At 47.0% G+C, this 25,422-nt stretch overlaps 1 protein-coding gene across 1 annotated transcript; it reads left to right on the top strand.

Annotated features, from left to right (window-relative positions):
• The first annotated feature begins 109 nt into the window (after positions 1–109).
• On the top strand, positions 110–23,946 carry Zc3h12d (zinc finger CCCH-type containing 12D). Its single transcript, XM_051164462.1, has 5 exons — positions 110–898; positions 11,553–11,692; positions 17,412–17,646; positions 21,823–21,929; positions 23,131–23,946. The coding sequence occupies exons 1-5, from the start codon at positions 585–587 to the stop codon at positions 23,913–23,915; spliced, it is 1,581 nt and encodes a 526-aa protein (XP_051020419.1). The 5' UTR covers positions 110–584; the 3' UTR covers positions 23,916–23,946.
• The last annotated feature ends 1,476 nt before the right edge of the window (positions 23,947–25,422 follow it).

Raw genomic sequence — 25,422 nt, 5'->3', positions numbered from 1 at the left:
CTGGTCTACAAAGCGAGCCCAGGACGGCCAAGGCTACATAGAGAAACCCTGTCTCGAAAAACCAAAAAAAAAAAAAAAAAAGCTGTTGTCCTCAGGTTAAAGGTTTGTCCTCAAGGACCTGATTTGAAAGGTCCCATCTTCAAATACAGTGACACCCTGAGAGCTTGGTGCTGATCACTTCAGGACAGAAATTTCGGTGGATGCCATCTTGTTCCTGACAGGGTCTCTAAAAAGGTTTCCCTGGCTTGGTGCCACCTTGGGCCCTGGCTAGTGTTCCCTGCACAGGCCCATTGGAACAAAAGCCTCAGGGAGCACAGTAGTAAAATAGGTGTGATTGCATCTGTGGCACGAGAGTCACACCAAGCAACTGAAAATCCCCAAAGGGACCAGGCCTGACATGATTTCCTGACAGATAATGCCAGGAGGGAGGAGCACACATAGCATGCCCTCCTCACCCAGTGGTCTGGCTGCCAGGCTGCTCAGCAAACACCTGACTACTGCTTTTTCTTTGTAGTTCATGTCTTTGTGGCTCTGCCAGGAGGAAGCCCGGGGAAGGTGCCACGCCAGGCCACGGTTAGCACAATATGGAGCGTCGGAGCAAGATGGAGTTTTTCCAGAAACTGGGCTACAGCCAGGAGGACGTGGTCAGGGTACTAAGCAAACTGGGTGACAGTGCCTTGGTCAACGATGTGCTGCAAGAGTTGATCCAGACCGGCAGCCGTCCAAGGGCCCAGGAGGATCCAGCCAACAGCACAGGGATAGTACTGATGTCTCGGGGATGCTGTGGGTTCCAGGACTCTGCCCAGCAGGGCCTGAGACAAGGCCTAGAAGAGGTTGGAAGAGACACAGCCAGCTCCTTGCGGCCCATAGTGATCGATGGCAGCAATGTGGCCATGAGGTAGTGTCCTTGCTTTCCTTCATCCTATTACTGTGTACTGGGCCAGAAATCTTGATCTCAGGAGTTCTGGAAAATATTTTCCTCTGTGTGGTTTGGTTCAAAGAGTTTTAGGTCCGATGAATGAGGCTTTTTTTTTTTTTTTTTTTTTTTTTTTTGAGACAGGGTTTTTCTGTGTAGCCTTGGCTGTCCTGGACTTGCTTTTAGACCAGGGTAGCCTTGAACTCACAGAGATCTGCTTGTCTCTGCCTCCCAAAGTTCTGGGATTACAGGCGTGCACTACCTCACCTGATGATGAATAAGTTTGTAAAAACTATTATAGAAAATAATAGGTTTCCTACTATCACACGCTCTGCCCATAGTCATTTTCCATTACCTACCTTTGTCTCTCCTCCTTTCCTCCCACTGGTTCCCTTCCTCCTCAACAAATAGTTCCCCTTTTACTTTCCTGCCTTACATATGTATACAATACACAAGTCTAAATTATATATATATATATACATATATATATATACATACATATGCCATTTTTGACTTTCTGACTCTGGCTTATATTGCTTAACAAGATAAATCTCAAACTTCATCTATTTTCCTGCAAATGATATAATCATCTTTCTTTAAATAATATGTTCCATCATGTATGCACACTACATTTCTTTTTTGGTATTCGTTTATCTGGTGATGGGTACCTGGACTGATTCTATAACCCAAGTGAGTGAAAGCGTGTCAGCGCTATGCCTGATTTAGCTTCTTCTGGGCATATACCCAGAAGTGGTACAGCTGCTTTAAACGGTAATTCTAATTTTAGTCTCTCTCTCTCTCTCTCTCTCTCTCTCCCCCCCCCCCGATTGTTTTGTTTTTATTCACTTATTTTGGACCCGTCTTTGAATCCCTTTCTATGTCTTAGTACCTGTGTGAAGGCGGCAGGCACATTGCTCACTATCTGTGGCTGTGACATGGAATTAACCCTTTCTACAGAGGAGCGGTGAAAAGTGCCTGCTGTCACATTGCTCTCAGCAAGTGCTCACAAGCACAGCAGCCTTCTTCAGAGGGAAGGAAGCAAGAGACAGGCAGGAGGCAGAGTTAGGTGTTGGCAGATATGGCTCCCTCTCTGGAGTCTGTCCCCACCCAGCTGTGTTATTCTGGGAAGGCCAGAGTACTTGGTTCCTCCCGGTGCAGAGCCAGCCAGTAGATCTCCAGCCTTGGGGCCTGAGAACCAGAAACCATGAAGTGCTTCGATTGTGTTCGAAGCCTTGTTCTGGGGGCTGGTGGAGAGGCAAGGCTGCAGTCCCCATGTTAAGGTTGAAAGGTGGCCTCTCTCCTCCCACCCTGAGCTGCAGATATGGCCAGGTCAATTTTTGTACCTTGGCTTCTTCCTTCCTGGTGTGGGGATTCCGGCATGATGGCGCGTGTGTGGTTACTGTGCCTGACTTGGCAAAGCTCAGTCTGCTGTAGTTCAATCCGTCAGGATGCCGCCACGCTCAGTGCTGGGCAAAGAGGGCATTGCGCAAACTTGGCTGAGTTACAGCTGGGCAGAGGGCAGAGCCATAGGAAATAGCTCACTCACGGCTATAAATACTTGCACTTCCCTTTTAAAAAGCTGAATAGGAATTCCGAAAAGCAGTTATCAGCGGCTCCAAACGTGTCAACAGGCATCCGAAGCTCTCCCGCGGGGATTTGAGCTCACTTTGAATTTGGCACTGTAAGACAGAACTTTGGAATGGGCCAGCCCAGGGTGGCCCAGCCTCGGGGCTGTTCCCACACGCCCAGCATGGTGTGCCATAAGGGCATGAGGCCCGTTTTTTCACCTGCTCGGTTTGCCCTCAGGGACAGCTTCAAGAGAGGATGGGGCCTGGGGTTTCACCTCCTGTTCGGTCACTCTTACTGTTTCACCTACGCCCCCTGTTGGCAGCAGATGAGAGACCTATGACATTTTGCTCTTTGAGGTCAGTCTTAGTTGGGGGTGTTTCTATTTCTGTGATGAAACACTATGACCAAAGGTAACTTGGGGGGGAAAGGTTTAGTTCATGTCCAGACCATCATCAGGAGAAGGCAAGGTAAAAACTCAGGGCAGGAACCTGGAGACAGGAACTGAAACAGGAGGCATGCTATTTACTGGCCTGCTCCCCAGGGCTTCCTCAGCCTGTTTTATGCATGTCAGGACTACTTGACCAGGATGGCACTACCCACAATGCTCTGGACCCTTCACACCAATGAAGAAAATACCCCTCAAATTTGCCTATAGGTCAGTCTTTTTGTTTGTTTGTTTGTTTTTGTTTTTGAGACAGGGTTTCTCTTTGTAGACCAGGCTGGCATCGAACTCACAGAGATCCACCTGCCTCTAACTCCCTGAGTGTTGGGATTACTATAGACCAGTCTTACAGAGGCACTTTCTCAGTTGTGGGGCTTGAAAGAATACAGTGGCCGGTATGATGGCTCAGCTGGTAAAGGCATTCATTGCCAAATCTGATGACCTGAGTTCCATCCCTGAGACCCACGTGGAGGAAGGAGAGCCTGAGATTCATGCTGGCTCTCCCTGACCTTCCCATAGATGACCCCACCAATCAATAAATGTAAATAATGTTTTAAAAAATGAATCCAGTATGCTCCAACAGCCTCAGAAAATGTAGGGGGAAGAGGTAGCTGGCTTCTGCGTGATCTGAATAAAGCTTACTGGGCGGTAATTGAAAGAGGATTTGAATGTAAGATGTCACTGTACAGATCAAAGCCCCCATCATCTCTAAGATAGCACGAGTTCCTGAATTTGGGTAAAAAATGCCAGAATAACCATAGTGCAAACATACCACTTCAGGATGGCGCTTTCTCACTGGGGATCAGAGAACAGTTAAAAATTATGCTGGCGTGCTCACAGTGTATGTGGGTTCTTTGGATGGGACTCTGTTGCAGTCTAGAATCCAAACTGAAACCACATCCTCTATTTGTAGGTGGCTGTGAAGTGTCCTTGGTCAATCCATTCAGTACTACCACTGCCAACCTCCAGCCCTCCAGTTGGGGTCAATTTTGCCTTTCCATGATCAATCAGTGTGAGTTACAACTGGGAACCTCACACAGGCACACTGCAGAGAATATGTCAGAGTCTACGTGTTTTCATATATTTTCTGTCTACAAGTTACCTCAGTGCTTCACACACACACACACACACACACACACACACACACACACACACACACACACACTCTTTGCTCTTTGGATCCTAGGGAAAAGCATAGATATTATATAACAACCTTTTGACTATGGACCTTAATTGATTTCCTTCAAAGGCAACTTCTAAGAGCATGGAGGAGGTGTATGTCCCTTCTCTGTTCCTCTTCTGTGCCCTCCAGTAGGAGTTTGGATAATACCTGTGTCCCCAGAGCCAGTCAGACCCTCAGCCATGAAAAAGATGCCCACGGGAAAGGCACCTTCTATAGAGAACCGAAACTCAAATGGGATCTCATTACCTTCTGACCACAGAATTTTAATAACCCTAGAAAGATGCTCTTAGGAGACCCCTCTTCTCTGAGGCTTATAGGATCCTAGACATTGCTACTTTCTTCTTTGAGGGGCGAGGTCAGCTGTCTGCTGTCCAGGTGTGTAGACCATGAAGCCTTGGTAGGACATGTGTCTTTTTACCCCTGACATATGAGAAGTGTGGCTACTGCTGTCCGGGGCATCTTCCACAGCTGCCTATCTCCCACATCTCCTGGAGCTTGTGGTGGCCCGTGCCTATACTTACAGAGAATAACAGCCTGGGTAGCAATACTTACAACCCCCCCCATGATCCCTCCCCAACTATTGGAAAGTTACATTCCAGAAGGTCCCCAAGGGCTAACACTTGCCGTCCTTCAATGGCTTACAGTGACATGGCTTCATGTCCTTTTTTGTTTCTGGCGGAGAGAAGAAGTCTGAATGGTGCTGGAAGAGCTGAGTTCCCATTTGGAAGCCCCAAGGGAGAGCCTATTTCCTTACCTTTTCCTGCACGCCCAGCTCTGGGGCCTAACTACTTTCAACACCATCAGCGGCTTGAAATGATAGAGGCACCATGGCATATTTGGGCACATACTGTTGTTTCTCTGCAGAGAAGGTATATGGATTTTAATAACTAACTAAAAGGCCTGTGAGCCCCAAAACATGAAGGACCACTGGCCTACAATGAGAAGTTACAGATAATGCACCAAGCCCCCTGGCCTTGTTCACGCAGAGTCATCTGTCCTCGTATCTGAACCTCCCAGCAGCTGGGAAAGGGACTTGATGGATATTTGAGAAGGTCAGCACTTAACTCAAGTTAGACCCAGCTTCCAGTGCTGTGTCCCCAACTGTACCACATTACCTAGACGTTTCTGTGCCTCTCTCGCCCGAGTACTTCAGGCTGTTTAGGCCCAAAGCTGCTGGTGATGGGTGGACCCAGACGATCTGGTGTGGGTCCTGGATCAAAGGCTCTTATGAGCCAAGGGGATGAATTTGTTCGGGACACACTGGAGTTTGAGATGTATGAAACACTTTGTGATCGTGACTCATCTACATAGAAGGGAACTGAGTGTGTGGAGCTACCCCCATAACAAACTTTAAAAGCCTTTCGTTTCCTCATTTTCACAACACAAGGAGTCCTTTGGGTTCCTCCAAGAAGGGACTGGTCGCTTGCTTTGCCACTCTGTAGTAGGAGAGTAAAATTACTGAGGACTCTGACTTATAAAGCAGATGTGCACTGTACCAGGCCCAGGGCGCCAGGCCTCACACGTGTTCCACAGTCCCCCTGCAGTTCTCATGTCCACACAGGGAAAACAGAAGACCAGAGGCAGAGGACCAACTGGTTCTGTGCCTGGAAGTCCAAGTTCTGACCACGTGTCCAGGACATTTGTGAGGGTGGGAAGTTCTGGGGTTGCAACACTGCTATGGAAGTTATTTGTGACATGTGGCTGTGAAAACCCTGGAGTGCAGCAAACACCACAGATGACCTGAGCATTAAAGGTGATTTCCTGTGATGTCATCTGAATTAACGAATGGCTATGCATGTTGCCTAAGTACGTGTCCAGCTTTTCAATTCAGCCAGCTAAGGAGTCTCCACGAGTTCTAGACCATATTCATTTTTAGAGACCTGCTTATGGAATTAAGAAATTGGACTAAGTGATTTCAGAAAACATTTTGGTAGTGGAGGTTCAAGGCAGGATTTCTCGGTGTAGCCCTGGCTGTCATGGAACTCACTCTACAGCCCAGGCTGGCCTCAAACTCAGAGATCTGCCAGCTTCTAACTCCCAAGTGGTGGGATTAAAAGCATGTGCCATTGTCACAAGGCCAGAAGACTTAAAAAAAAATCTCTGACGTACTAAGATTCACATCACTTATGTGTTCTAGAAACAGATGATCACATTCTTGTCATAAGGGGTCTTCTCTTCCTTCTCTACAATGACTGGCCTGAGGCCATGGATCAAGAAAACACCACCTTCTCATCCCTTCAGCTCCCATCCCACCTTCCCGTCCCTTCAGCTCCCATCCCACCTTCCCGTCCCTTCAGCTCCCATCCCACCTTCCTATCTCTTCAGCTCCCATCCCACCTTCCCATTCCTTCATCCCCCATCCCACCTTCCTATCTCTTCAGCTCTTCATTCAACCTATCATCTGTTCCCATCCCTGCAGCGCTAACCTCTCTCTGCATCTGCCATGGGGAATGACTGCAGACTGAGCAGCCATGTCCCTATGGTCCTTTGTCATAATGTCAAAACCCTTCTGTGTGGAGTACAGATCTCTGGGCAGGGTGCCAGCTATGGATGGGATGTGCCAGGTCCTCATTTCCTTTTCCAGGGGTTTGCAGAGTCAATAGCAAGATACTTTCTGCTACCACCAATGCTGGGAACCCTTATGCATCATGTGCACTTTGAATGGTGGCTCCAATAGACTCAACAGGCCAGAGAATCCTTTCCATTACAGTCTCTTCAAGGGATACACATGTGTGTATGCATATATGCACATGTGTGTGTGTTCATATGAAGAAAGGGGAAAGAGGTCACTATGTGTGCCTGTTAGCTGTATAACTGTCCTCCAGACACCTGAGGCATCTTTGTTTTTCCCTATAGCATCCTATGGGCCATCTTGTGAGCGCCCAACTTCTACAGGGAATTCTTGGGTACTAGTCAGTAATGCCTTGTCTACAACTATACTGCCTAGGTTGTGCAAATGACTGTCCTCTAACTGGCTGCCACAGACACAGTTGTCATGTAGGCAAAGTTTGTTTCACCAACCACTTCTCTTTTTTGCTCTCCCAACATTCAAAACCTCTAGGCTCTCATTTCCTTTCCCATGGCCTCATGGCAATTGGTTCCCAGTGTCTGTTAATCTCTCCATGGAAGGGCCACCCAGTGGGAGGGTTCTCATTGCACTAGACTGCTCTCCGGGCCCCCAAAGATTTGCGGTGGGGGAAGGAAGAGTTTGTAGTGACAGGCTCACAGAGCCACCACAAGATCAGAGACTTGGGTATGTTCTTTGGCTTTAGTTTCCATAAGGGTAAAACGGGATGAAACTCATTTCAAGGGAATAATGTAATGATGAAGTGTGTGGTAAATAGAACTCTACAGTTATTAAAGTGAGCTTTAAGCCTCCCTAACAGTCCTCACTCCCCCAAAAAGAGGCCCAGAGCCACAGGTGTCTCTTTTCTTTTCTTTTCTTTCAGCTTAGAGAAGTTGTTGTTGTTTAAAGACAGGGTCATATGTAGATCAGGCTGGCCCCAAACTTATAATGTAGCCAAAGATGATCTTGACCTCCTGGTTTTTTCCTGCCTCTGCTTCCTGAGTGCTGAGATCACATGCATGCATCACCATGGCTGACTTATTTGACACTAGGAGCAAACCCAGGCCTTGTGCATGCTAGGCAAACATTGTGTCCATGAGTTCTGTCCTTAGGCCCTGAGCTTTGAATCTTTTGAGAAAATATCTTTCTCTGTAGTCTAGGCTGGCCTGAAACTCACCTTTAGACAAGGCTAACCTCAATCTTATTCTATTTTGCAATCTCCTAAGTACTAGGATTACAGGGGCACTTCTGGTGGGTGTCTTAGCCCCTCACATGGTCCTTTGTGGAAGGAGTCTGTAAGTTGGTGCAAAGACAGGGGCAAATGCCTGGATGGATACATTTCTGCTGAAAAGAGACTCAGGATGACGGTCGTCTCCTGGCTGGAACTTTACCAGGACTCAGTTTCCCTCTTTTTTCCTCCTCACAAACACACTCCCATCAAAAGACCAGGGAGGGAAAGCAGGCTTATTTCTTTTTAAATTGTCAGCTGTTTTTAGGACCGATCATATTTTCATTACTGTCATCACTTTAAGCCGTCGCAACAATCCTTCTACACGCATCAGAACTCACCGACTATCGAGTCCTAGGTTGCAAAGACGATTGGCTTTGTCCACCAGTTCAATAAACACACGCAAACGTTCAGGGCTTTAGAGTGATTAAGACAGGTATGGGAAGCAGGAGACGGAGCAATTACATATTTTCCAGAATACTTGTGGCAGTGACCATTTCACTTGAGAACCGACTGGGGCCGCAGGGCTGTGTGTGTCCGAGGGAGGGGATGTTGAGGAGGGCTGCCTGTCCTCCACAGTATTCTTCTATTTCCCATGGTGAACAATTCTTTCCTCAGGTTTTAGGAGGGGGAGGGGCTGACCTGACATTTGTCCATATCTGTACAGCATTTCCTCCTGGTCTAAGCCTTCTGGGTGACTCTGTGTTTCCATCCCTGCCCTGACTCCCTGCCCAGTAGCCACTGGGGACATCGAGACAGGCTGTGGTACCTGGGACAGGAGCTCTTGGCTGGTGCGGTGCTATGCTACGAGAGTGTGCTGGTGAATTGGGATTGTAACAAGAATTTTAGGGCAAGAGTTGGGACTTCAACAGCCCTGCCACCTGTCCCAACAGGCTGATTAAAGAAACAAGGAAGGGAGAAAGCAGAGGACAGAGAATTGATGGGCACCCGCAAGAGGAGTAGACAAAGGAGTTTAGAGACCCCAAAGCTCAGGGTAAATAAAGGAAGAACTGGAGCGAGGAGGAAGAGGCTTGCATAATAAGGCAGTTCTGGTCAAAGAGCGGTCAGTTTCAGCTCCAGACTGCAAGGTTATCCTAAGACATCGTTACATCTTTCGATCACCGTGGACACCAAAGGGGCCTGTCTGATGTTTTTTTAGATCGCTTTCGCAAGGGCGAAGCCTCCCCATTCGGGATAATGTTCTGGCTCTGGGCGAGGTCTGTGCCGCCCTGGAAGTCTTGCCTATCACGGGTGAGCTCCAGTGCTTCTTAGAAAAAGAGAGTCCAACGCTGGTTGCGGGAGTGCCTTCCGGCTCGTTTGGGAACTACGTTGGCTTTAAATATTCTGCAGGTTTAAGTTTTCAACCACGAGGGCCTGTAAGAGATCTGGGGAGTTGTTCCCAGCTCCACCGTGGGCCACTTTCAAACCAGGCAGCCCGGTTTGAGGTGACTTCCTACATGCTCCTATTAGGGCTTATCAGAAGGAGGAGGGGTCAGGAAGGACCCGGAGAATGACCTCTTCACCTATGACCTTCCTTTCTTTGAACCTGTGTGGGTGGATGGAAGGGACTAATGTTTCGCTTCCTCCTTCTTCCCGGACTGGTATCTTCTCCCTACTGTTTGCACAAGCCTCCTAGCACAGCCTCTGTGGCCGAGGAGAGAAACGCCGGCCTGGGCAGGAAACATAGGGATTCCCAGAGAGAGCTTATACCCACTCTAAGTCTGGGGTGGTTCGAGAGATTAGTAGCTACCCTAGATTTCCTTTTTTACTCTGTAAACCCGTGTCTGTCCCACAGTCCCAGGAAAACAGCAGGGACAGTCACACAAGGGAGAGTGCGATGGTAAGAGGAACTCAGTGTGGTCTTCATCTCCATGTAGGCTGGCTGCTTCTAAGAGCTGCTTCTGGGCTGCAGGGGCGGCTCAGCAGTTCAGAGTGCTTGCTACTCTTGTAGAGGACACTGGTTCAGGTCCCACATCGGGCAGCTCACCTGGCAATGTCAACTCCAGCTCTGCAATGCGATGCCTCTGGCCATCTCCAGCACTGACACTAGTGTACATACTCCCACCTTACGTGATAGAAAGGAAGAGAGGAAGGAAGGAAGGAAGGAAGGAAGGAAGGAAGGAAGGAAGGAAGGAAGAAGGGAGGAAGGGAGGGAGGAAGGAAGGAAGACAAACAAACCTATTCTCGTCTCAACATCCCTTGTACTTATTCCATGACTTGTGGTCACATTGCTCTACTTTTGCTCCCCGGAACATCAGGGTCTTTCCAGACAACCCTCGCTTTTGCCTGTGATGTCCCTCTTTGTGCTGGTGACCAGGTTGGGGTCTTCTCCACTATAAATCTACTCAGCAGGTTCTTACTAAGCCTCCATCAATAATCAGGCACCATCCTAGTTAGGCTGTTTGCTCACCATGTACACTTAGCAGTCACAGAACTTTCTCTAAGTCACTCTAATCCAAAGCCAAACTTATGACTAGTTTGTGTGTGTGTGTGTGTGTGTGTGTGTGTGTGTGTGTGTTTTCCATCTAACCAGAGCCATTTCAGAGTTCCCCTGTCAGCTTATTGCCCACTGGGTATAAATGCAAGGAACCTAGAAGTACCCGTTACCTTCTTCTCTGTCACTTCCACACCCAGAAACTGAGTTCTGGCACCTTCTAAAGTCCCTTAAATTCACTTCCTGTTCTCATTTATTCAGCAGAAGCAGCAGCAGCTCGGGCCTAACCACTGACTCTTGTTTGATGGCTCCTACACAGCTTCTTACCTCATGCCGTGAGCCCAGCGCACTGTCCTTCATGGGCCAGCTAAGCTTTGCAAGCCACACACGGGTGTCCACCACAGTCTTACCTCTACTTCAAAGTGAAAACCCCTCCACACCTCTCAGCCTTCTCAAATGAAGGAAGACAATCCCTCTACATCTTTTTCTTTCCCCCATAGCAAGGTCTTGTCTAGCCCAGGCTAGCCTAAATGTATAACCAAGGATGATGTTAGACTCTTGATTCCCGTTTCCACCTCCAAGACACCAGGTTTAAAGGCCTGTGGCAATATCCCCTGCTTAAGGAAGATGATTTTTTTTTTTCTTGAGATGGGGCCTCACTATGTATTCCTGGCTGGCCTGGAACTCACTGTGTAGACCAGGCTGGCCCAGAACTCACAGAGATCTACTTTCCTCTGCCTCCTAAGTGCTGGGATAAAAGATGTACATGACCATGCCTGGCTAGGAAGAGGATTTTTAAGAGGCTTAAAAGAGGCAGCATATTCTTTTTCTGAAACATTGATGTCTCTTGTGGGATTTGGCAAGCACTGGCTTCCTTGCTTGGACGTGAGAACCTTGGCATCAGTCATCTTTCAGGGGGAGCGCAATTCTGCACATGGCTGATCTTGTCTATTTCCTGTCGATTTTTTGTTTCAATGTTGGCTGTTACTAACTTCGGCTAAAGAGAGGACAGGTACCCCTCCTCCCTGCCCCCTCCTCGCCTGAGCACCCCTGTACCCTTATTGAAAGCTGGTTTTAGTTAGTGGCTGTGGTCTGGGCTGTGTTTAAGAATTGATTTTGCCAGGATCCCTCTCAGTTTTGAGGTTGTGACCCAGGATACTTCCAGGGTGTTGCTTTTCTCGTGTCTCCTCAGGTTTCTTTGTCTTCCATTGTAGCCATGGAAATAAAGCAGCCTTTTCTTGCCGGGGAATTCGTCTGGCTGTGGACTGGTTCAGGGACAGAGGACACACCTACATCAAGGTTTTTGTCCCATCTTGGAGGAAAGAGCCATCAAGATCTGACACTCCTATCCGAGGTATGCATGCACTGCTCTGTGGTAGTGTCACCCAATGCGGTGGCCAACTACTTGGTTAGTTACTGGTTTAGGGGTCTGTCTCTTTGTTCTACAAAGTGCGTAAGAACCCTGACCGTGAACGTTCAGCATTGTAGCTCACAGCACCTCCTCAGAGGAGAAATGCCATGAACATTTGTTGAATAGATATAAATCTGTAGCTCTTGCTTGCCCACTTACAGACAAGCACATCACTTTGTCATTTATTGTGAGTTATTTATACTATAAAACAGTCGTGTCTTGCATTATTTAACTCTCTGAAGATTGGATCTACATTGCACACCCAATAGGCAGGAGAGGAAGGAGACATTCTGTCAGGGAATATTTTAACTATTTGCCAAATACCTCTCCAATCTCTTTATTTGAAGAAATGGAAATTGAGACCCAGAAATTATTTTTAGAGTTATTGTTTCTTTTCATTGCTGGGGATCAAACCAAAGGCTTTGCACGCACTAGATAAGCTATTATACTAGACGGGCTTTAGCTAATTCATTTATGCATAATATATGCTTATTATATGTCCCTGTGTTAATTTCCATCTACTGCAAGAAGATTCTCTTGTATGGCTTGAGTGAGGAACTGATCTTTGAGTATAGCAATATGTCACTAGGAGCCATTTTACTGCTATTTTCCTTTAGTAGAAAAATAGCAAATGGTCTCCCACTAGGTCTGTGACCTATCTAGTTGCAGGTCCTTTGTCACTTTAGCAATTTCTCACACAACGGGCCTTAAATCCAACCAGAAAGTGGTTTGTTACTCCCATAACAGCTGTGCCACTGTTGCGCCCTGTACTTTGCAAATATGTCGCTGTTGTAAGTTGTAGGGTTTGTAGCTGGGTGATATTAAGAGTTACCTTCCAGTGCCACGGATGCTGGTTAGTAGAGAGGATGCTTCTAGTTAGGCACCAACTCGACTTCTCCTGTCTGATGACATAAATAAGTCGTATCTTCATCCATGGAGCTCTACCATCAAATTGTGGAGAGTAACCATTAGCCGTGGCAGTAGCCTGTGACGTTTGGGTGGTTCCATGGGGCCTTTTGGCTGATGAACTCAATAAAATACAACCCACTCCTGTCACTGAAGGGTCTGCTTGGTGGCATAAGATGTGAACTTGGGGCTTTGTCTCTTCTATCATTTGGTGACTCCATTTAGATTCATTTTATGCATGTGTATATTTTAGGAAGCTTCTACAGTAGTAGGTTTTCATATGGTTTTTCAAATAGCCTTTAGTGTTAGCTGTCTCTCCCCCACCATATCCCCTCCTTTGCCATTTTCTCCCATGCCCCTACTTATTTAGTCCTTCTATTATCTCCCCATAATAACACATTCTATTTCTTCTTCTTTGGGAGAGCCTCTTCTCCTGGCTAATCACTTACAGGATACCTAACCTCAGTGGCTATCCAGATTCTAGCCCACATACTGAAAGCTTAAACACTAACATCCACATATAAGAAGAAACATACAATGTTTGTCTTTCTGGGTCTGGGTTGCCTCACGCAGGATGATTTTTTTTCTAGCCCCATCCATTTACCTATGGATTTCATAATTTCATTTTTCTTAATAGGCGAATAACTTTTTAATTGTGTAAATGTACCACATTTTTTAAAAATCCATTTATCACTTGTAGACATCCAGGCTATGTTCATTTTCTGGCTACTTTAAATAGAGCAGCAATGGACATGGATGAGCAGATGTCTTTGTAGTAGGACATAAAGTCTTTTGGGTATGTGCCCAAGAGTGGTATACCTGGATTGTGAGGTAGATCTTTTCCCATCTTCCTGAAGAACTTCCTCCATGATTTTCATAGTGGCTGTGCCAATTTGCACTCCCAACAGCAATGGAGGAGTGTTCTTCTTACTCCAATTCTTTACCAGATAAGCTGTCATTTGTTTTCTTGGTCTCGGAATTCTCGCTAGTGTGAAATGAAATCTCAAAGTGGCTTTTATTCGCATTTCCCTGATGACTAAGAATGCTAAGTGTTTCGCAGCCGAATTGTTTCATCTGTTGAGACCTGTTTAGTTCTGTGCCCCATTTTAAAAATTGGATTATTTTCCTGATTTTTCAGATCTTTTAGTTCTTTATATAGTTTAGATACTAACCCTCTACTGGATATGTAATCAGTAAAGGTCTTTTTCTATTCGGTAGCCTGCTGCTTTGTCCAGATGAAAGTGTCCTTTGTGGTATAGAAGTTTCTCAGTTTCATGAGGTCTCATTTGTTAATTGTTGATCTTAGGACCTGTGATAACAGTGTTCTGTTTAGAAAGTCCTTTCCTGTGCCAGTGAGTTCAAGGTTGTTTCTCATTGTTCTTCTATAAGATTCTGGGTACCGGGCCTTATGTTGAGGTCCTTGATCTATTTGGAGTTGACTTTTAGGCAGGGTGATGACTATGGATGTATGATTCTTCTACAAGCAGCCATCCAGTTTAAATAGCACCATATGTTGAAGATGATGTCTTTTTTCCAGTGTGTATTTATTTCTGGCTTTTTTTTTTTTTTGTCATCAAAAATCAAGTGTCCATAGGTGTTGAAGTTATTTTTATAAAACAGTGATTGTTTCTCTTAGCTTCTTAAGCCAGCTCTCACACAAATAATTGAAAAGCTTATATTCTTCTAAAATTAAGCTTCACAACACAATCGTGAGCACTTTAAGCCTGTTCTTGACCCTCTGTGCTATTTTGTCTTACTACCAGCAAACATCCCAGTGATGCTTGTGCTTTGTAGCTTTCCCCAGCTCCAAATCCGTTTTCCTGCTCTTCCTTGAACCTCCACTCTTGGCTGAATCCCCTGGCTCTTCTAGCTCCTCCTTCTCTGGCTGGCAGGTAGTCCAGCCCTGTTCTCTCCCCTGCTCATCGATTGGCTGTGAATTGCTTTAAGGACACAACAAGGGGACAGCTGGGGAGCAGAGTTTACACAGCATTTAGACAGTAATTTCTCAGAACAAAGCTTTCAACCGGACATGAGGGGTACAGAAATCAGCATTTAAACTACACAGTAACTTTATTTTTGCTGGGTACACATAGGTATGTGGATTTACCTGGGTTTTCAATTCAATTTCATTGTTCAGTGTGTCTCTTTATGACAACACCATGGTGGTTTTTTTTTTTTTTTTTTTTTTTTTTTTTTTTTTTTTACTGTAGCTCTATAGTATATTTGAAATCTGAGATGGTGATATCTATAGCAGTTTAATTTTTATTCATGATTGTTTTAGCTAACCTAGTTTTAGAGTGTATGTGTGTGTGTGTTTCCAAAATTGTCCTTCCAATTTCTGTGAAGAATTGTCTTGAAATTTTGATTGGGGTTGTATTTAATCTGTAGGTTGCTTTTTGGTAGTATGGCCAATTTTACAATAGTAACTCTACTTATCTTTTTATTTTCTGATATTTTCTTCAATTTATTTTTTAAATGTCTGAAAGTTTTTATAGTACAAGTCTTTTACTTGTTTTAGAGTTACCCCAAGACTGTGTGTGTGTGTGTGTGTGTGTGTGTGTGTGTGTGTGTGTGTTTCAAGACAGAATTTCTCTGTGTAGCCACGGCTGTCCTGAATTCACTTTGTAGACCAGGCTGGTTTTGAACTCACAGTGCTGAGATTAAAGGTGTGTGCCATCATGCCTGGCAAGACTTTCCTCCTCCTCCTCTTCCTCCTCCTCTTCCTTCTCCTCCTCTTCTTCCTCTTCCTCCTCCTCCTCCTCCTCCTTCTTCTTCTTCTTCTCCTTCTTCTCTCTTTTCAGGTTATTTATAGGTATTGTTTCCCTGGTTTCTTTATTTGCCTGTCATTTGTATATAGGAAAACTAATGATTTTTGTGTGTTAATTTTGTAACTTACTATTTTGCTGAAAGTGTTTATCAGCTCTAGAAGTCCCTTATGTATATAATAACTTCATCTGCAGATAAAGCTATTTAATTTATTCCTTTCCTATTTGTTTCTCCTTGAGCTTAGTTGTCTTATTGCTCTAGCTCAGACTGCAAGGACTGTATTGAACAGGTATGGGGAGAGTGGACACCTTTGTTTTGTACCTGACTTTACTGGAAATGCTTTGAGTTTCTACCTCTTTAGGCTGATGTTGGCTGTGGGCTTGTAGATCATATTCACTATGTTGAGGTGCGCCTCTTACAGCCCTATCTCCTCCAGGACTTCTATCATGAAGAGATTTTTGTCAAAGGCCTTTTCTGCATCTAAGGAGATGACCATGTGGGTTTTGTTTTACTGTCTGTTTGTGTGGTGACTTGTGCTTATTGATTTATGTACATTGAACCAGCCTTACATCTCTCAGATGAAGCCAACTTGATCATGGTGGAGAATCTCTTTGCTGTGTTCTAAGATTCAGTTTGCCAGTATTATATTGAGGAGTTTGGTACCAATGTTCGTGATTTTTTTCATCTATGCTCATAATTTTCACTTTTTTGCTGGGTATTTGTGTGGCTTTGGTATCCTGGGTAACAGTGGCCTTGTAAAAACAATTAAGCAATGTTCCGTCTGTTTCTGTTTTGCAGAATAATTTGGGGAGTATTAGTGTTTAATGATTCTCTGAAGGCCTACCTAATACTCCAACAGCAGAGCAATGAAGGCTTTATTCCCAGACAATATCACAAGGAAGAGCCCAGACTGTGGCAGGCTGTACCTTCTTGAACATTGGACCCTCTTGTTTCTGCTTTCCTTCACCAAGTGCTAGGATCACAGGCGCAGGCCCCCAGGGCCCATTCTGCAGGGAGGGATTGAACCCCAGGCTTCATGCATAATAAGGAGGCACTCTGCCAAGCAGTCACCTCCCCAGCCCTGTACCTTACATTTTACTGCTGATAGGCTTCATCTCCAAATTGACGGGGCAGGGACAGGCGCCCACAGAAAGATGAGCCATTTTATAAATAAGCCTTTTTTTTTTTTTTTTAATAGAAGAAAACTGTAAATGGGCGGTGAAAATAGGCAAAGATGCTCAATCTCATTTAATGACCAGAAATAAATGTGAAATAAAATCCTGTAAAGGACCATGCTATGCTTAGCAGGCCAAAAATATTTTAGAGAACTGCCCCAGGTGGTTCCCTGAGTGTCTATGCCAGAGATTCATCTTGCCGACAGTAGTAAACATGTGGGCACGGCTAGACCATGTCACCATAGTGGTAACCGGACAAAGAAACCAGTATATAAGTGTGGGTAGGGACTACTCATCGGGTAAAGTCCAGGGCAGAACCACACTGAAAATGGTCCTCGTGTGTGTATCTGTGAAAATAAAAGCAAGGGGTGGGGGGCTGCCAATACTAAGTTTTATAATAGGTTATCATAAGGGAAGAGAGGCTTTTGGACTGGGATGGGCAGCGGGGACTTTCCAGGCATGACGCACCCCGTTCTGGGAATCGACGGCACTTTTTTTTATTGCAGGTGTTCGCACGATGCAGTTCTGTTGACTTGTTGTCTGAGCAGGGTCTCATGTAGCCCTGCACTCCTGGTCTTCTGCTCCCTCCTGCCGGGACTGGGAACAGAGGCACCAAATAGTGGTTGACATTGGGGGCACAGGTGACGGTCCTAAACACTCAGGAAGCAAAATGGGGGAAAGCTGTGACGTTGAGGCCAATCTGGGGGGGCGTCTATAGTGAGAAGCTGTCTGAACAGTCATCATTGACAGGGGCTCCTGGGGGGTTCCATGGTCCTTCCACGGAGCCCTGATAAAGCCTCCTCCTGTGCTTTCAGAGCAGCACGTGCTGGAGGAGCTGGAGCGACAGGATGTGTTGGTGTACACCCCATGCCGCAAGGTCAACGGCAAGAGAGTGGTCTGTTACGATGACCGCTACATCGTGAAGGTGGCCTATGAGAAGGATGGCATCATTGTCTCCAACGACAACTACCGGGACCTGCAGAGTGAAAACCCCGAGTGGAAATGGTTCATCGAGCAGCGGCTGCTCATGTTCTCCTTCGTAAACGACAGGTAAGGGCTGAGAGTCTCCTTGCCCTAACCAGGTCTCTTCAGGACCAAGGGTCATATCTGGCTCTCATAGTCTCCTCTCTTTTGGGTTTGGTTTCCCTGAAGGCAGCACAATCTCTCACAGGGCAATTCTGCCCATGACCTTTTGCATCTCATGGGTCATTGACCTGACTCCCTGCTGTGAGCATGCTAACCACCTTGCCTGGTGATGGGTTGGTGGTTAAGAGCACTTGTTGCTCTTGCAGGAAACCCAGGTTTGGTTCCTAGCAACCATCTGTAACTGTCTGTGTACCAGGCATGTGTGTGGTACACACACACACACACACACACACACACACACACACACACACACACGGCAAAACATATATATATATATATATATATTAAAAATAAATATGAAAAGTAAAAAAAAAAGTTATCATGTAACTGGGTATGGTGGCACAAGTCTTTAATCCCAGCATTCTGGGAGGCATAGGCAGGTGGATCTCTATGAATTTGAGGCCAGCCTGGTCTACAGAGGGAGTCCAGGACAGCCAAGGCCACATAGAGAAACTCTGTCTCAAAAAGCCAGAAACCAAAACCAAAACCGAAAAAAAAAAAAAAAAAAGTTTTCTTGGGAAGCAGAGGCAGGTAGATCGCTGTGAGCTCAAGGCCAGCCTGGTCTACAAAGGGAGTCTAGGACAGCCAAGGCTACACAGAGAAACCTTGTCTCAAAAAAATTAAAAAAAAATTTTTTTTCATGGATGGGGGATTTCAACATTATTGTATTTCCTTTCAAGTTTTTGTCTTTCTAAAAATATTGACAGAGGCTAGAAAGATAGCTCAGTGGTTAGGAGCACTTGCTGCTCTTCCAGAGGACCAGAGCTCAATTCTTAGCACCCACATCAGCCAGTTTATAGCTATCTGTAACTCTAGCTCCAAGGAATACAAAACCTCTGGCATATGTAGTCACATATTCAAACTCACATGCAGACATACATGTCTACACATAGTTAAAATATAATACAAACAAATCCCTTAAAAAATACTGATTGGATGCCAGGTGGTGCACACCTTTAATCCCAGCACTCGGGAGGCAGAGGCAGGTGGATTTCTGTGATTTGATGACAGCCTGGTCTACAAAGCGAGTCCAGGACAACCAGGACTACAAGAGAAACCTGGTCTTGAAAAAAAAAAAAATACTGTCTGAGACCCTCTTCTCTATCCCAGGCTGGCCTCACCTTGAACTTACGATCCCTCCTGCCGCTACCTTCTAAGTGTTACAGTTCCAGATGTGGCTGCCATGCCCAGTTTATACCAGGGCTTGGCTCGAACCAAGTCAGGTCTTTGTGCATCCCAGACAAACATTCCACCAAGGGAGCTACAACCCCAGCCCTTTGGTTGCTTTCCAGGTAAAAGTCACTTGTCTCTTACCCTGGGACCTCTCACCAGCCTTCTGGCATGTGGCTTGAGACAACGTCTTTGATCCTCTAATGACACAGACTGCCTGTTCATCCGCCATGTTCCCAGCATGCTTGGCACATACTAACTAGCGCTACAGGAGTGGCTGATGCATGAATGAATGAGCAAATGGCTGTGGGCCAGGCAAAGAGGGGATGTGAGGTGGGAAAGAGGCACCCCAGGCCTGCTCCTGTAAGAGAGCAGTGCTTGACCCCAAAGTCAGGGAGTAGACAGAGCTAGCTGAGGCTTTCAACCTTATACAGTGGTTTCCTCAGGGGCCCTTCCCTGCTCAAGCGCTCTAGAGAGAACTGTATTGATAAAGGGTAGCAGTTATTCCTGGACACAGGTCTGGACATGCCCCCTCCCTATTGCCACCTGTTCCTGCACCCCCGGAAGAGATGCCCTCCTGAGCCCCAGCACAGTTGCTTCAGCCGCTGCCCTGAGGTAACCCCCACTGTAACTTCCAGATTCACGAGCTTGTGACTTTCTCTGTCCAGCTCTGGTCTAGACGAATCTGGCCAGTCTGGAAACTAGATTCTAAAAACCCTCACTGAGGGCTGATGGGTCATGGCTGCCTCTGGCCTGGTGACAGCCAGGGACCCTTGCCAAGTCCTTCTAATACATGGCCTTCTGCTAAGGTGGGGGTGGGGGATTCAGGGGGGACAGGAAGAAGGGGGCCGGTCAGAGCTGATTGCAAGTGAGTGAGGGTGCCTGCCTCAGTGCCCTGGGTGCCTCCATAAAGCCCTCTTGGCACAGCTCTTGATCCTAAGAGACAGAGGGGCGATGCCTTTGAGAACTTTTAATAACTCCTGCGGGCAGCTCCTCAAATTCTTGGTCAGGTCCCAGCTCCATGGAGAAGCCAGCTGTGTGGCTGGAGCTGAGCCCAGCAGTCCTCACAAGGTCAGAGGTCACTCAGCTCTCTACAGGGTGGGACTCACTAGATTGCTGGGAGACAGTAAAGACAAAGACAGCCTTTCTCCGTATTTAGAGTTTGTCTCTCTAGAACTTTTGTTATGAATGGAAGGGGATCCTGGGAGCAAAAGGATTTTCCGTTGTTTTTATTTATTTATTTTTCAGAGGGATTTTGTTTTGGGGGTTACTGAACCCAAAGCTTTGTGCATATTTGTCAAGCACTGTATTAAAAGGCACATTAGTAACCGTTTTTGACAATTTTATTTTGAGTAAGGGTCTCACTCAAGTTACTCAGGCTAGTTCAAACGTGCAATCCTCCTGCCTCATCTTTCCCAATACTGAGATTGCAGATGTGAGTGACTAATACCCAGCTTTGGGGGCATTTTATTTTCTGTTTTGTGCCCTGAGCATTTGGAACATACACTGCCTTCTTTACTCTGTGCCAGGGAGGAGGAGCTGGCAAGAGGCAGGCTGATAGCAGAGGACCACGTGTGCAGAGTCAGGGCAACCCCAGAAGCTGACACCAGGCCCAGAAGTTCCTCCACACCCAGAGTTTGCAAAGGGTGGGGCTACTAACCTGTCAATATCGACCCTTCATCTGTTTATGCCAGAGATGAGAGGCATGGTATAAGGCTAGCGGGTGGAAAGGGTCTGTCTTGGTTTCTTGGTCTATTGCTTTGATAAAATGCCCTGATAAAACAACTTAAAGGCCGTATTTTGATTCATGGTTCTGGATTACAGACCATCATAGCGAGAGGAAGTCACAGCGGCAGGAACCTGAGGCAGCTGGCTACATGGCTTCTGCAGTTTGGGGAATTGTGCCACCCTCAATGTCTTACCCCCTCATTAACCTGATGAAGATGCTCTCTCACAGGCATGTCCGCGGCCTTGTCTCCCAGGTTATTTTCATCAAGTTGACAGTTGCTATCAGAAGACCTAAGCCTCCAAGGGGCTTACTCAGATCCCAGGCCTCCTAGGAGCTGTCTGTTGACTCCATGGGCTTTCTTAAGCCTTTGTGAGGGTGATGGAAAGGTGATGAGATCCCCCAGCAATTATGTTTTCCTTTTCCTGCATTAAAAAAAAAAGAAAATCACCCAGGAAGTTGTTTACATGTGATTTCCAGCGAAAACATCCAATTCTGCCCAACAGGGGCAGTGCAAAGCTCCATTCTGCACTTGTGTGACAAGCTGTGAGGTGATTTTGAACCCACTGGCCAGTGCCACACTGGGAGCAGCTGATATGAAGGGCGGATTGCACTGTGGTACATGTACATTCTTGGCTACATGTTTTATGCCATCTGGTACTTTCTGGGTGGTCCAAGCATCTTTTCCCGAGCTGCCATATAAGTACCAGTGTCAAGTGCCATTTACTCTTAAATTCTCTCTCTCTCTCTCTCTCTCTCTCTCTCTCTCTCTCTCTCTCTCGGTTGGGTCTTTGTGGGGTTTAGGTATCAACATCACTGTGGCCTCATAGAATGAATTTTGGTAGTGTTCCATCCATTTCTATCTTTTGGAGTAGCTTGAAGAGTATCGGTATTAAGTCTTCTTTGAAGGTCTGGTAGAATTCTGCCCTGAAACCATCTGGCCCTGGGCTTTTTTTGGTTGGGAGACTATCAATGGTTGCTTCTATTTCTATAGGAGAAATAGGACTATTTAATTTGTTTATCTGATCTTGATTCAGTTTTGGCAAGTGGAATCAATCAAGAAAATTGTCCATTTCCTTAGATTTTCAAATTTTGTGGCATATATGCCTTTAAAGTAGGATCTTAGGATTCTTTGTATTTCTTCAGTGTCTGTTGTTATGTTTCCCTCTCTTGTTATTTTTCAGGTTCATGCCTCCCGATGACCCGCTGGGGCGCCGCGGACCAACACTGAGCAATTTCCTAAGCAAGAAGCCAAGGCCCCCGGAGCCATCCTGGCAGCACTGTCCCTATGGTGGGTAGCACTCAGGTTTGTGGGTCCTGTCTTGAACCTGGACTGGGCAGCACAGCGGAAAGGTCTAACATGGCGGACAGCAAACCTGGGTTCCAGCCCAAGCAAGCTCTGCCCTCAACCAGCTCCCTGTCCCTGGGGAGAAGCCTAGCCTTCCTGGACTGCAGTTTGCTCACGAGGTTACTCTAAGGATGAGCTGACACCCATGAGGGCTGGATGTAGAGCCACACTCAGGGGCAGACAGGCCACGCCTCCTCCAGCTCCTGTTATCAGCTCCTTCACTGCATCAGTAGCTCATTGTGTTCTTATGTGGCTCCAGTGTTTGCCTGCTCTGCTCCCACCTTAAAACTTGGCCCATGCTAGCCATGCACAGTTATGTTTCATCCAAGATAACTGTCTATCTGGATCTTTCCCTACCTGCCTTGTCAAGTTATTTAATGCTCTTGGCTTTGTGCTTATAGGAATTCACTAAGACATGAGTGACGGGTCTGGCGTGGTGGCGCTCGCCTTTAATCCCAGCACTGGGGAGGCAGAGGCAGGTGGATCGCTGTGAGTTCGAGGCCAGCCTGGTCTACAAAGCGAGTCCAGGACAGCCAAGGCTACACAGAGAGACCCTGTCTCAAAAAACAAAAACAAAAAAGAAAGAAAGAAAGAAAGAAAAGACATGAGTGACATTCAAAATCGTTTCTGGGTTAGAATGAATATAATTATACTTTCAGGCCGACCCAGATTGTCGGGGTTCACACTTTTAAGTACTTGGGTTAGATGGCCAGTTGTCTGGTTGTTTATTCGCCCCTGTTAGAACAGGTATAAGGAGAAGGCAGTGGTTAGTGCAGGGGCATGGGCATGATCTGGCAGGACTAGCACCCCTGCTGTGGGCTCCATCCTCACAGCCTTATCCACAGGGTCCACGGAGAGGAGGGTGTGGGGTGATCAGACTCAGTTTGGCCTGAGACTCTGATCTAATAAAGTTCCTGGTGAATGAATATTTTCACTGCTGACCTTGGGGGTTATGGAGCTCTGAGCACTATCTCCCATCCACCCCAGAACACTTACCTCCTAGATCACCTTCCAGATCTGAGGTCTTTCCCGGGGTGGAAGACAGGTGAGTCAGAGGACTGGTGAAAGGGCAAGGGGCTAGGTATCTGCAGCCTATGCACACTCCAAGTCTCATCCCCCGCCCCCTCCGCCCTGCTTCTTCTAGGGAAGAAATGCACCTACGGGGTCAAGTGCAGATTCTATCACCCCGAGAGACCTCACCACCCGCAGCTGCCAGTGGCCGACGAACTCCGTGCCAAGACGCGGGCCTGGCCGGGCGGTGGCGCCCAGGAACAGCAGCGACCACCGAGTGTCCCGAGCGGCCCCGCAGCAGCCCGGCCACTTTCCCGGGAGCCCGGCGCCCACAGCCTCCCGTCAGCGCCTCAGCCCGCGACCCTGGCCGCCCTGAACAGGAGCTTCTCTCGGCTGACCTTCAGCGAATCCGCGGCCAGCGGCGTTGCTTCCCGGCCGCCTGGGCCGGACTGGATGCCCACCGGTGGCCCCAGGTCCTGGGGCTCGCCATCTCCACAGTCTCCGGGTCTGCAATGCCTCCAGACTCTGAACAACCCTCTCTGCCCTAGAGATCTCGAGTCCCCAGTCTGCCAGGAGGTCCCGCCGCCCGACGGACACCGTTCCAGGGACATGCACAATGACCTGCCTCCCAGGCGCAGACCGCTGGAAGACCCGTGGGCCCTCCTGCCAGACTCCTACCGTTATCTGAGTCACTCAGCCTGGACCGATTCTGCTTGGGGTGCCGACACCTTTAAAGGACTTTCCGCGTCCTCACAGCCTGCAGCCAATGGTGGGGGAGCACGCACCGCGCTCCGCAGCGGCTTCCAATCTGACCAAGAAAACCGTGCGATGGCCTCGGATCCTGTGTTCTCTGACCCGGCTTGGCTCACCCTCCTACAGAGATCCCAAAGGACTAGGGATCTTGGTGATGCTCCCTGAAACCAGGGATTGCTGCGTGGACAAGGTGGTTTCTGATCGGAACACATTGGTATCTGGTTCTAAGTCGCATCCACAAACGTTTCAGCTGCTCATCCTAGCAAATCAAAGAGAACACCAGACGTTCAAGCTGAGTTCAATAAAAAACTTTTGCTTTGTTTGTGTGTGTAGGACTCTACAAAGCCATGAGAACGTAACGTGGGGTCGTAGTTGAAAGTTTGAAAAGGGCTAGTAAATAATTTTGACTTTTGTGGCATCAAATAATGTTTAAAATATGTGTTTAGGTGACATGGGAAAAAGGGTATTAATGTCTGGAGTTTTCATGTCACCGTTGCTAACCTCGCTCATAGGAGAGCCCAGCCTTGCTGTGTAAATTTTACTGTGGGGCCGTGTGGTGTTGTGGGTGTCCCAGGGGCCCTTGATCCTAAGATCCTTCTCACCAGGTCTTCACTTCTTTTGTACATATATACCATATTACCCAAACATCACAACACACACACACACACACACACACACACACACACACACACACACTCCACATACACCCTTGCTCAAGACTCAGCCTGGATTTTTTTTTTTAAATCAGCTTTTCTTTGTGGTGAGCTTACAAACTCTACTAAATAGCACACATTACAGAGATAAGATTCCAGTCTACCCACCACTCCTCAAAAAACCAAACCAAAACCAACCAACCAACAACAACAGCAACTAAAAACAACTCGTGTGTCAGCATGGAGTTGGATTCTGGTGGAAGTCTCTTGTACCTCTACCTAGCTGTAAATTGTAGACAAGCTTGGCTTTGGGTTTTGGGGGAGAAGAGCACATTCATTTGCAAGGGACAAGAAACAAGACAGTGGCCAGCATATGGACCCAGCATTCTTAGGGACTCTAGCCTCTCTAGGCAGCACCCACAGGTTCTTGGTGGCCTGCCAAGGTTGAACCTCATTTGTTCATGAGAGACTTTGGTAGTTTTCTGGTCAGGGAAGTCATGAAAGACCTGCCAGTGGAATCTGTTTGCTAAATCCTCCCTGTGCCTGCAGTGTTGTGTGTACACTGGAAAAACACCACGTTATCACAAGGCCCAGCAAAGGTGTGCCTCGGGGAGAATGCCATTGTGGCATTCATGGTAAACTTGACTCCTTGGCACCAGAGCAGTCATATGGCTTCCTGTAAGCCCCCTCCCCCTTCTTTTAAAACCACATTCTTAGTCTGGCTTCTTGTAGACCTGTCTCTCACCCCCTTTCGAAGCCTACACTGCTCTCACAGCGTTGCTTCCTATCTGGAGGAGTCCTGAAGAAGCTCTGCTCTTTCTAGACCCTTCAGGTTTTCTTTTCCTCCTCAGGTGTGTGTTTCCTTTCCACAAGACAGACTCACGACTGTTGGAGGGCAAGACTGTTGATTCTCAGGGGGCCATTCCCTGCTGAGAGTCAATGCATTGCAAATTTACAGTTGGAAAAGTTTAAACTGCTTCCTCTGAGGACAGGTTTGAGTTTTAGTAAGCTGTAAAGCT

The sequence above is a fragment of the Acomys russatus genome, chromosome 21 (genome assembly GCF_903995435.1).
Source record: "Acomys russatus chromosome 21, mAcoRus1.1, whole genome shotgun sequence".
In the NCBI taxonomy this organism is placed as follows: Eukaryota; Metazoa; Chordata; class Mammalia; order Rodentia; family Muridae; genus Acomys; species Acomys russatus.
This window is presented reverse-complemented; position numbering and strand designations above follow the sequence as displayed.

What these genes read in the sequence shown, in the direction of transcription:
- Zc3h12d (XM_051164462.1), top strand. Translation starts at nt 585, where the DNA reads ATGGAGCGTCGGAGCAAGATGGAGTTTTTCCAGAAACTGGGCTACAGC. An exon ending in GGCAGCAATGTGGCCATGAG is followed by an intron (nt 899 to 11,552) that starts GTAGTGTCCTTG and finishes CTTCCATTGTAG; the next exon opens with CCATGGAAATAAAGCAGCCT. An exon ending in ATCTGACACTCCTATCCGAG is followed by an intron (nt 11,693 to 17,411) that starts GTATGCATGCAC and finishes CTGTGCTTTCAG; the next exon opens with AGCAGCACGTGCTGGAGGAG.